This window comes from Convolutriloba macropyga, chromosome 7 (genome assembly GCF_964194025.1).
Source record: "Convolutriloba macropyga chromosome 7, txConMacr16.3, whole genome shotgun sequence".
Lineage (NCBI taxonomy): Eukaryota > Metazoa > Xenacoelomorpha > Acoela > Convolutidae > Convolutriloba > Convolutriloba macropyga.
The window spans coordinates 22855657-22868864 of NC_134474.1; the positions used below are offsets into that span (position 1 = coordinate 22855657).

The 13208-nt window shown below is 34.4% G+C and overlaps 1 protein-coding gene across 5 annotated transcripts in view; it reads left to right on the forward strand.

The window, feature by feature from the left end:
- LOC142342709 (ankyrin repeat and fibronectin type-III domain-containing protein 1-like) overlaps positions 1-13208 on the forward strand; it is a 96246-nt gene that overhangs the window by 53159 nt on the left and 29879 nt on the right. For all 5 annotated transcript variants that reach the window (XM_075394222.1, XM_075394223.1, XM_075394226.1 and 2 more), the window contains 4 exons: positions 9699-9806; positions 10267-10442; positions 11485-11569; positions 11955-12058. In XM_075394222.1, coding sequence (XP_075250337.1) covers positions 9699-9806; positions 10267-10442; positions 11485-11569; positions 11955-12058 — 473 coding nt within the window. The remainder of the gene's footprint in view (positions 1-9698; positions 9807-10266; positions 10443-11484; positions 11570-11954; positions 12059-13208) is intronic.

Sequence of the window (13208 nt, forward strand, 5' to 3'; positions counted from 1 at the left end):
ATTTTTGGGAAGTTACTTCTGATAATATATTCGTTTTCACAGAGAAACGAAGGGTTGATTGAGTCTTATGAGTTACTTGAGGCCACAATTAATATGGGGCCTTAACTTCAAGATTAAGCAATTCTTAAAATAAATAATAAATAATGTAATTGTCCTGCTTGAGTATTAGTCCCTTAGCTTGAATAATTAGCGTGAGTATTTCAGTACCTAACTATTAATACCGTGTTTTTAACAAAAAATACGCATTGATATCAGAGTCTTAAACCCTCGGCAACCACTTTTTTCAATAATTTTTGTCAGCTCTAATCGTCACATTCTTACTATAATTTTTTCTCATTCTTCAGGCTCAGAGAACACCTAATGTGACGCGATCTTGTTATTATTCAAGAGTTGGAAGTGTGGAAATGCAGATGTGTAACATAGCTTCATAAAGCAAAATTTGGCACGGCCTTTATGTTTTAAGAAATCTCATTAAAATGAAGTCGAAATCAAACCCAATAAAGATACTCCACCCCGTTAGCCTCTATTTTTATACCACCCAAGACGATTTTACCACTCTTGAGTACAATCAAAACTGAAGCTAGCCTTGAAATGAGTGCCATTAAGTCGCCACTTATTTTAGACCATTTAATTACGCCATAAAACTTAATTTTCACATTAAAAAACGCTCGAAGGTGAAGGCATGTATTGTATTTTTATAGCAGTAATTGAGCATCATTTTTATATTGCTTTGCTAAAATTAAATAATTATAAAACTTTATCTAGTGTATTGAAGCCTGATCGGCAACTTTTCAAGTCCGAAGTTTTTAGATATGATAATTCGAAATCTGAACAAAGTTAAAGAGTGTAATGAGTGGACGAGATTTCAACAGCGAAAAGCAAAATAACAAGTGATTGTAAAATAAGCGACACGCATTCTTTTCCTCCGGCAATTTTTGAAGTAGAATGTATAGTCTAATTACCTATCTGGGATAACCTGTGCTTTTGTATGTAGACAGAGGGTTATGCTTAGACATGTAAGTTAAATATAAGGAAAATTGCTTTAGTAACCTAAGCGCGTGAGGTCTAAAAGTGAGTATAGTTAAAAAGGGGGTCCCATAATAACACATGGCTATTTACTCCGGGTAATTTGTTTGTAAAAGAGTTGCGGTTTTTACTCCCGTGTTGCCGTTCTATCAACTTCCACAACGATACAATCGTGGATTAAAAATAAAAGACAGAAAAGTTTAAATTTTAAGGTGACAGAACTAATGAATCGATGACGTTACATATTAATTATCACCCTAGCTTCGTTATTAAGCTCAGGTACGTAATTTGAAATAAATTCAAACTTGTCTTTACAAATTTCTGAAAAATTGTCTTAAGTTTATCAAATTATCACGTTTTTTTTTTGGGAGACACGTTGAAAGTGTCGGGCTTCACTCAAAACTTATTCATTTTATAACATTAATTGAGCATGCTTTTTCTTTTATTTAGATCTTTGTGTTAAAATTGACACCTTGCTTATATGGAATTAATTTTTTAGCTGAAGTTGCTTTTAGGGCCGTGAACAGAGATTGGTCCGTTTTCAAATTTCCATCATTTTTAACCCAGCGTTGGACCTTTTCGTGGCCCACGAGACCTTAATAACATTAATTGAGCATGCTTTTTCTTTTATTTAGATCTTTGTGTTAAAATTGACACCTTGCTTATTTGGAATTAATTTTTTAGCTGAAGTTGCTTTTAGGGCCGTGAACAGAGATTGGTCCGTTTTCAAATTTCCATCATTTTTAACCCAGCGTTGGACCTTTTCGTGGCCCACGAGACCTCCATTTATTAAAGCAACAGATAAGTAGGTAATTAAGTTGAGCTGCCTTCTGGATTCAGTACCTGAATACTTCTTTGACACTGAAAGAAGAAATATCTAAACTTGAAAAATTGGCAAATGTATCAAAAATGTAAACGAAAGGGTGCATTTTTTTTTGTTAATTTAACCAAGCAAATCACGTTGGAGCTGAAATAAAAAATAGTGTCAAGACAAACAAGAGTTGATTATATTTCAAATCAATCGTTGTAATTTTGACTTAATCAGTCAATAAAAGATATCAAGATTATTTTGCAGTTGCTCTTTGTTACGCATTTTACACTTTTTTCTAATTTTGTTGTGAGAACTTTGAGAAAGTTTTTCCTAATTGAAGTTGGGAGAAGTGAGAACTAGCAATAGCAGAAAAAATTCATCACTTTTCAACGAAATATTTTTTCGATATTGACAGGCCGCTTCAAACAGTTCATCTTGTTTAGATGAAACGCTCGAAAACTAATTCCAGTGTAAGTATTGGAGCTTAATGCAATCTATCAACAATTTTCTCAGGTTGATAATCAAAAGGATCAATACTCAAAAGTCAACATACCCAAATACGTCAAAGTCAACAAAATTGTTTAAATTTTTGATATTGCTGTCGACAAACCGAAGGCTCTATTTTCGAAAACACTATTTTTTCGATAAGGCCAGGCTTCAAAACGATGATCTCATTAAGATAATAAGCTAAAAAACTAATTTCCAGCTAAGTATTGAAGCTTAATGCAATCTTCAGCAGTTTTCTCAGGTTGATAAACAATAGGATCAATACTCAAGGTCAACATACCTAAATAAATCAAAGTCAACAAAATGGTTGAAATTTTGATGTTGCTGTCGACAAACCGATGGCTCTATTTTCGAAAACACTATTTTTTCGATAAGGCCAGGCTTCAAAAAGATGATCTCATCTAGATAATATGCTGGAAAACTAATTTCAAGCTAAGTATTGGAGCTTAATGCAGTCTATCAACAGTTTTCTCAGGTTGATAAACAAAAAGATCAATTCTCAAAGTCAACATACTCAAATAAATCAAAGTCAACCAAATGGTTGTAATTTTTATATTGTTGCCGACAATTCAAAGGGACTATATTAGAAAAAGTATTTTTTCGATAAAGCCAGGCCTAAAAATTTGATTTCATTCAGACAAAATGCTCGAAAATTAACTGCAATGAAAGTATTGGAGCTTAAGGCAACCTTCCAACAATTTTCAGTTAGATAAACAAAAGGATCGATTCTCAAAGTCAACATACTCAAATACATCAAAGCTAACAAAACAGTTTGAATTTCAATATTGCTGTCGACAAACCAAAAAGACTGTTTTCGAAAGACTATTTTTTTTATAAAACCAGGCTTCAAAAACTTTAATTGATATAGATAAAATGCTCTAAAACTAACGTCAATGTAAGTATTGGAGCTCAGGTTGATCAATTTTCTCAGGTTGATAATCAAAAGGACCAATAATCAAAGTCAACATACTCATATACGTCAAAGTCAACAAAATTGTTTAAATTTTTGATATTGCTGTCGACAAACCGAAGGCTCTATTTTCGAAAACACTATTTTTTCGATAAGGCCAAGCTTCAAAAAGATGATCTCATATAGATGGTATGCTTGAAAACTAATTTCAAGCTAAGTATTGGAGCTTAATGCAGTCTATCAACAAGTTTCTCAGGTTGATAAACAAAACGATCAATACTCAAATCAACATACTCAAATAAATCAAAGTAAACAAAATGGTTGAAATTTTAATTTTTCTGTCGACAATACCAAGGTACTATTTTTGAAAAACTATTTTTTCGATAAAGCCACACTTAAAATTTTGATTTCATTTAGACAACATGCTCGAAAAATAACTGCAATGAAAGTATTGGAGCATAGGTTAACCTTTCAACAATTTTCAGGTTGATAAACAAAAGGATCAATACTCAAAGTCAACATACTCAAATAAATCAAAGTCAACAAAATGGTTGAAATTTTAATATTGTTGTCGACAAACCGAAGGCTCTATTTTCGAAAACACTATTTTTCGATAAGGCCAAGCTTCAAAAAGATGATCTCATTTAGATAGTATGCTGGAAAACTAACTTCAAGCTGAGTATTGGAGCTTAATGCAGTCTATCAAAAAGTTTCTCAGGTTGATAAACAAAAGGATCAATACTCAAATCAACATACTCAAATAAATCAAAGTAAACAAAATGGTTGAAATTTTAATATTGCTGTCGACGATCCAAAGGGACTATTTTTGAAAAACTATTTTTTCGATAAAGCCAGACTTAAAATTTTGATTTCATTTAGACAACATGCTCGAAAAATAACTGCAATGAAAGTATTGGAGCTTAGGTTAACCTGTCAACAATTTTCAGGTTGATAAACAAAAGGATCAATACTCAAAGTCAACATACTCAAATAAATCAAAGTCAACAAAATGGTTGACTTTTTAATATTGCTGTCGAAAAATCGAAGGCTCTATTTTCGAAAACACTATTTTTTCGATAAGGCCAGGCTTCAAAAAGATGATCTCATTTAGATAATATGCCGGAAAACTAATTTCAAGCTAAGTATTGGAGCTTAATGCAGTCTATCAACAGTTTTCTCAGGTTGATAAAAAAAGATCAATACTCAAAGTCAACATACTCATATACGTCAAAGTCCACAAAACGGTCTAAAATTAATACTGCTCTCGACAAACTGAAGGCACTATTTTCGAAATACTTTTTTCGATGATGCCAGTCTTCAAAGGTTGATCTCATTAAGATAACAAGCTCGAAAGTTAACTTCAATGGAAGTATTGGAGCCTAATGCAATCTATCAATACTTTTCTCAGGTTGATTAATCAAAAGGATCAATACTCAAAGTCAACATACTCAAGTACATCAAAGTCAACAAAATTGTTTAAATTGCTGTCGACAAACCGAAGGCTCTATTTTCGAAAACACTATTTTCAAAATAGTGTTTTCGGCCTTCAAATTGTTGATCTCAATTAGAAAACATGCTCGAAATTTAATTTCAATGTAATTATTGGATCCTAATGCAATCTATCAACTATTTTCTCGGTTGATGAACAAAAGGATCAAAACTTAACATCAAAGTCAACAAAATGGTTTTAATTTTAATACAAATCCGGAGATACCGTTTTTGGCGGTACCAACAATCGAATGATGGTAAATTCCGAGTACGGATTATTCTGCCCCCTTCTTCCCCCATACCTGCCCCCTCAAAACATTGAAGATAGGCTTCTTTATCTAAGGGTGACAGTGATGTGTCTAAGTTTTAGCTGCAGTATCAACTATAGAAATTAAAAGTTTTGCCCACCGTTCTGGCCTTATCGTGGCTTTGTGGACGTCCTGGAACATAAAAAATAGTTGGCTTCGCATTTTTGGATGACACGCTAATGGTGATTTTAAGTAAAATTTAACCAAAATTGATAACTTTTAATTGCAAAAGGCTTTTCAATGTAGAACTGCTTAAACAAAAGTATGAAGATTACCAAAAATTTTATAAAGATAATAAAGATAATTGTATTTTTGGTAGTGAGGGCATAGCGCAAACTTTGTATGAGTTTTATTGTCATAGCTGAAAGTTGTTCCTAATGTTTTTTGAATTTACACCGAATTGAACTTAACTACACCGAGGTTGAGCAGTTTAGATCTTTTTTCTTTTTCATTCGTCATCAAACTAAGTTGAGCGAGACACTTCAAAACGGGCCTCTCGCCGCCTCAATTCTCAAATTTTGTGAATTTGTTTGTAGAATTAATTTTGAAGATACTGCTGTAAATAACGATTTATGTGTTATTATTAAGTGGAAAATAATAGGAAAGTTTACTTGACGTTTCCATTTCTGGACGTGGAAATTGCATGTGACTCTTCAATATCTGGCCGTGCAAATTGCAATAAAGTTAAACAAGGAGGCTCGGTAATGTGCGTTTGCACATAATGTTCCGACCCCGCTAATCCACGTTCTGATTTAATTTTCTACCAAATGAGGAAGAGATAGTAAACATTCAAAACTTCATCTATCGTTCAACAAACAGCTAAGTAAAAAAAAGTGGGAGTAGAGGGAGTACAAACAGCTAAGTAAAAAAAAAGTTGGAGTAGAGGGCCGATGAGACGTGCCATTAATGAGAATGCTGGACAAAGCAAACACATAAATCAAATAATAGCGAACATAATTTTAGACCAAAACTCGATGTCTATTTTTTAAAAAAACACTTAATAACGAAATGAAAAAGGAATCAAACAAAACTTGAACTAAACAAATTAGAAGTTAGAGAAGCTATGAGAGCTACCAATAATGAAACTCGGTGACAAGTCGACAAAGAAGAGCAAAAGTGTTATAGTTTCTATTTTTGAAAGCAGCCATTTTAAAACTGATCAGAAACATTACATATCAACTCAGCTCTTTAAAGAAGTTAATTCATAACTCATAGGCAACAATTGGACCTGTCGTTTTCCATAAAAAGTCAGACGGCTTAAAAGAGAACGGCAAAAGCAAAAAATCAAAGAAATTTAACAAGAAAGCGGTGTCACAACCGTTAAAAACATAGACTATTCATGGGGAACATTAAATTTCCTCAGTTGCGCATTTTTGCATCGGAAATTGGGACACACCATTAGTGTGATAATGTGGCAAGGAAATAAAAATAGCCTAAATATTGTTTGCAGCATGAGAAAGATGAGTTTTTTCAATATGAGTCTAATTCACCTTTTGACGACAATGAAAACAAAAATTCAGAAGTTTATATTATATCTATTTATCTTCAAAGAAATTGAGTGGAAGTAATTGAAACCGTTAGCATTGCAGTGATATTAGTGAGTAGATTCATTCAAACATTCAATAAAGCAATTGATTGCCAAGAACATGCCGTATGACAACTAAAAGAATAAAAATTAGTGAAAAAGATTGTATTAAAGTTTGCGAGAGAACGGTTTCGCAGCTTTTAAAACCATAATCTATTCACTGAAATCTTTAAAAATGTTCTTTCGCGCATCCTTTCTTTGAAGACTGAAGATTTTTTGATGTGATAATTTGAAAAAGCAGCAAATAAAAAATGTATGCAAATTCGCAAAGTCGCAAAACTTATGTATAAACGTAGAAAAAAAGCGAGGAAACCATTAGTTAAATAAAAAATTTTTACGTAAAGTGTTTCAAGTTTTTACTTTAATATTTTTAGGTGTTTTTTTCATCAATTGCAATACGTTTTGCGCTGCATATTTTGAGATTAAGCTTCATCTGGACAAAAATAAATTTAAAATTCAGTAAATTTCAAAATTTCTGATATTTGCTAAAAACAAGTACCCTCAATGTCATAAGAGGCCTTAGGCAACAACTGAAAGCATTGTATTGCACTTACATAACACACTTGGATTTTCGAATAATATGACGAAGTTATGAGGCTGCATGAGAATGGAAAGAGAAAAAACTGAATTAACGTTTAAGAAAACTTATTGGCAATGCCATAAAAACTATGAGTTTCTCTATAGACCTATTTATACTCATTTGGCGTTATTTCGTTTAAATTGGGATCTGTCATTAATTGGACCTTGTTTTGAAACTATTGCCGTCAGTAACCAACATAAAAACATTAAAAAGTTTTTTTGAGAAAGGTCGAGCCACAATATAACCGAAACAATTATTGATCGGTAGAATCCACGATGACTCCCAAACTACTGTTTTTAGCTGCGCGTTCAACAAAACTTATTAATTTTTCCACATGTTTAATTATTGAGCTAATTTTTCAAAAAAAGGGCAAAAACCTAATTCAAGAGGACTGCTATGGGAGGCAAAAGTACAATTTTTTTTGGACTTTAATGGATTGTGACGGCGGATATTAGTTCTCTATTTCTGGGATATTCAAAGAAATTGGGATTAAAAAGTATATTTGGAGCCGTTTTTGTTTAGAAAATTTGAAAATCAAAAAATGTAGCAAAGAATTTAGCAAAAAGATCAATCGGATAAAAACCAATCGGCCAGTCTTCTCTATTTTTGAAAGTAATACCAATGACATTGTTAATAAAAATTTTGTAAAATTTGAGAAAACTAGACAAAAAGTACAGAAAATGCTGAAATAAACAACGGAATTCAGTCTACAATGCACAAAGTTTTTACCTCGATAACTCCCTGTAGAAATTATAGAATCCTTTTTAATTTCATACTCTACTTTGGATGATACACTGCTTTCTGATGATGCCAGTTTTTGAACTAGTTGTAAACCTTCTTTGATGAATATAGCACTCGGCCATAATTGACTGAACAAAAAAGCCGTTTGAGTAAAATTCCTCCCCCCACAAGTGGGTCGGAACAATATAATTGTATTTAATTATGAATTATGGATTGTACAATTTTTAGTGAAATTGCAAATGAGGCCAGAGGATTGACAACTTGCGAGACTTCAGCGTGGTTTCATTGTTTTTTACTGAAAAGATATGCAGGCTGATATTCTGATGTTTTCTTTCTTCTGTGGATTGTATATATATCAGCTCCAAGAGCAATGAGTTTTGTGTATCAAGCGTCGGAGCTTCTAGCTCATTTTTTGGCGCTAAATGTTCAAATTGTTGATAATAAATGGAACTTTATGATCAATAGAACTTCATGATCAACGTGACCAATAGCTGGTTTTCAATACAGTGGCCGGAAAAACTGTTTTGCAAAAATTGTTAAGTAGCAAACTATGATTTGTTTCAAATTGTACTACAATAAGACCTTTTCAAAGTACATGCTGAGTCATGCTGATCAGGCAAAAGCTAATAATATCAAAGACTCCAAGTTGAGAAGAGAACAAAAAATTAGTTTTTCCCGGCTAATTTTTCATTCAAACAAGAGAGCGGCATATGGTCTCCAATTGAAATTAGAATCAAGTTCAGCTACATTTCCATTTTACAACCACTATATTTACTTTGTCCTCATTTTACACGGAAAGAAAAGAAAGAACACTAGCAATGAACGAACAAGAATTTAAACTGTACCGTATGGTAAGTCAAAACCTTCAGACTATGTTGTACAAGTTTAACCGAGTGAACAAAGAGATTGTATAATTTTGAGCAACATGCCGAGATTTGAGCGATTGGGGGTCTTATTTAGTAAAACTGCGAATTATGCCCCAAGAATAAAGCTCAAGGCTGGCTAGACTTAAGTGCGTCAGAATTCAAGCCGTACACATGCTAAGTTTACTCCAAAAATCTTGAAAATAAGCTCAATGAAAAGCTTGTCCAAAAATTTGAAGAATTTACAAAAAAAATTGACAGGAAAGTTTAGAAAGTTGCCAGCTATTTTGAGTGAATGTTGTCAAGTGATTTGAATTTTTTCATCATTTTTGAAGTGTTTCGATCATAAAAGCTTTAAAAATGTTACAGAAAATTATTTTGAAGTTAGAATCGCTGTTATTGTTTTTGTGCAGACTTATAGAAGCTGAAGCACTCATGGTTTTCTATTAATTAAATGGTTTAAGCGTTGTATAAATACTTTTTAAATATTGATTGATTGTTGCTTTTTACTCACGCAGAGCTGTATGGCTTGCATACTGGTAAATGCAGCGAGTAATGCCCGCCTATAATATGTTTTAACTAAATATTCAATCATCTAAACGTTATCCTTTCATTACTATCACTGGTTATTAAAAGCTTATAAATAAGTATCAACGTAGATCATAGTTATGCTTTAACATATAGTAAGCACACCTGTGCATAGTACGCATGGTGTGGCTGATGTTGGTTTGAAATTGCAGTTTGATCACTAATAATGAAGTTATAGAACTTTTTGAGTATAACTTTGTGACAGGTTGCCTGAAGTTAGTTTCTGGTTAGTGGTGATTATTTATAACGAGACGCAGTCATAGCTAGTTGTTATGTTGGTGTGTGTTGCAGACAAGGCTCAACTGGGAACCTGATGAGGCGACCTTTCTCTGCCATTCGCAACCACCACCCCAGTGGAGCTGCTTCTAACTACAGCGAGACTGAAATGACCGACTCCGCGTAAGTTCAAAGCCCCATCAAAGTCACATTATAGCCCCATCCAGCCCCATCCATAAAATTAGCCCCCCATTGTGATATATTTACGGTAATTAAGCTATACTTTATATGGTAACAAATTTTAGAGGGGCGTTCAGAAGTCGATGGAAAAGAAAATAATTTCAGCTTGTTCCACCGCCAATAATTAGTGGGTGCATATCATTTGCAGCCAATGTGTGCACGTGCTATGCTGTTAATCAATAATGATTTGGGATCGTTTTGCATTGATTAATATGCTATTTAGCAAACAATAGTTTGCAACCACGGGTCTTAAATGGAACTGGAGAACACATAATAAATCTGAGTGTGGGTTTTATTACCGGGATCCTTCATGTACTGTTTATGAACTGCGAACTTTCTAATGCATCAATTCTTGATACGAGTTGTGAAGTATGCTCAAATGAAGTTTTTCACGTTTCTGTAGGAGATCGGTGAAGAAATCGCTGAGCTCAGACAACTTCCAGGGTTCTGGAATTTTGGCAGGAGGTACTCCGGCAACTGTGAAACACAAAGTAGGCCAGGGTCTTTCACACTCCTCTCTCGTGGCCCCTCCAACGAAAACATCCAGGAAGCACAGCAAAGCTACTTTCGAAGACAACAGTTAGTCACCGATTTGTGGGAAGTTTCTGCTTCAATAATTATTGGAGTCGAATTGCCCAACAATCGCCTCCCGGATTTTTCCCGATTGTGCCCCCCCCCCCTCCCAGTACTTTATGCTCCCCCAGTTACAGAGCACGTGTGATTACATGGTAAATAGTTATCTGAAAATAAGGCACGTGCGTCTGGAGGTGCAAATAATATGCACTCACTAAGCTGGGGGGAGGGGCACAAACGGAAATGATCTCGCCCCCCTTTGCAAAAAGGGAAGACAATTCTTGAATAGAAATTAAGTGAACAATTTATATGATCTATGTGACCAAATTTATATGATCTAATTTATATGATTTATGTGACCAATCAGAACCTATATTAAGATCTTGAGTAATATGTAATCTAACACTGAGCATTGTTTACAAGCGGGGAGGAGAAGGGGGTTCTCTACTAGGTACCAAGGGGTGGGGGTGGGGGGGGGGGTTGTTGACAAGATCTGATTTTTCCTCACGCAAACTTATGATTATAACCTAATTGTAAATACATACTTGGCAACTTGTATATGAAACATGACATTTGCACTTAAACAAACCTTTAAATCAATTTTTAACAAAACCGTAGTTAAAATGGAGTAGAAAAAGACGCTGACAAAAATGATCTTTTTGATCAACTTCAAGTGTAAATGTGGTGATGTTGCTGCTGAAATGACGTCATTCTGACGCCTTGATGAATATTCTCAGTTCAAACAGTGATAGAACTCGATTTCTTCAAGTTTTGTTGGATCTATTCTGTTTGACCCCACCCCCCAGCTTAGTGAGCATAAATCTTTTATGACCCCCAGGCGCACGTGCTATTTTCGTACCTAGTAACGTGCTATATAACAACATATAATTTGAAACTGGGGGACATAAAAAACACTGGGAGGGGGGGGGGGACAGAATAGATCCGTTTTTTTTTACTTTAACCCGAATTATGCACAATAATTTCTTGTTCCGCCAGTTGACGTGAAGGATATTGAAACGGATGCATTTTGATTTGATTTTTGTTTCAGTGGTGAGTCTGTTCGAAGCAGTGGAAGTTTGTCATTTGGACAAAGTGTCCGATCTTCTCAACATTGGAGTGCGAGACCTAAACGCGTAAGTTGAACAAGGCGTCCTTCCTAAATATTTTTAACTGCTTCGTGGCATTACTTGACTAGGCTTTTTACAGCCTATTGATGAACTGTCAGATCTTATCCGTTTGTGCCCCCCCCCAGCTTACTGGGTGCAATTTCCCCCCCCCCCCCCCTGACGCACGTGCTATATTTTTACATAATGATTTATTATGTAATGACACGTGCTCTGTTACTGAGGGAAGAGCATAACGTACTGGGGGGGGGGGGGGACTAACAGAGAAGATCCGAGTTGTTTGTGTTGAATTAACATGTCCTTAGACTCCAACACCACTTCTTGATAATTAAATTTCCAAATATTCTTATTCTTTTTGAAGGAATTTAATGCAGCGGGTTTTTGTATATTTCAGGCCCAACGAAGATGATTTTACGGTGCTAGATCTTGCCACTTTACTCAACTTCGATGTCATGGCGGCCGAGTTGTTAAGACATGGTGCACGTGAAAACCCTAAATGTGAGGATGAGTATTCTTTGAAACAACCGAAAATCGTTTTTAATAGCCGCACAGCGATAGCTGGGGCTATTATTGGCCTCCTCTTGGTTTTTACAATTCAAAGAATTTGAATTGTATTGGGGCGCTGTCTTTTTTTAAGACCTGTTCACACATTTTCATGATTTCTGAAGTCAAATGGGAGTAGTGATTTTGGTCACGCCGAAACAGGAAGTAGAGCGAAAAAGCGAGTGGTTTTGCGGCGTGAGTTTTAAAGTAGTGTGAGAAAACGGTGTTTGAACAAAAATTCGCTTCTTCGCTAGTGGTTTTTTGTTCACATGCGGCAATTTTTCATTAATTTCTACGGTTTTTCGATTTTTTGGATTGGATTTTTTTTCTAAATTGTTTTCTCAATCCATTCATAGTTAATTCTAGGCCTAGTTTTTTTTGTTTGAGCCAAATTTCCGTTTCTCGTTGGTGGTATTATGTGGCATTTTGACATTGATTTTCTGTTTTATTATTATTATTTTTTCTTCTGATTTGCTTAGAAATGGTTTTCCCAATTCACTCATATTCCGTTCTTGGTCTAGTTTTTGTTTACACAATTCTTTGAATTGTATGTCAGGATATGTACTGCTATGTTTTTTTAAGATCTGTTCACACATTTTAAGATTTTTGAAGTCAAATTGGAATAGTGATTTTGGTCAAGCCGAAGCAAGAAGTGGAGCAAAAAAGCGAGTGGTTTTGCGACGGATTTTTTTGAAATTTTTAGCAAAAAAGCGAGTGGATTTTTTTGCTCCAATTTTAAATTCGTGAGAATACGGTGTTCGAACAAAAATTCGCTTTCTCGGTAGTGGTTTTTTGTTCACATGCGGCAATTTCTTTTGAGTTTTCACTGTTTTTTCAATTTTTTGGATCGAAGTTTTTTATATTTGGTTTGCCCAATCATTCATAGTTCATCCTAGACCTAGTTTTTTGTTTAAACCAAATTTCCATTTCTCGCTAATGATTTTTTGTTCACATGCGACTTTTTTGCATGCGACTTTTTTTGAAAAGATGGTTTCCTCAATTCACTAATAGTTCATTCTAGGACTAGTTTTTTGTTTAGTCAATAAACATTTTTTGAATTGTACGTCAGGACTTGTCCTGCTATGTTTTTTTAAGAACTGTTCAC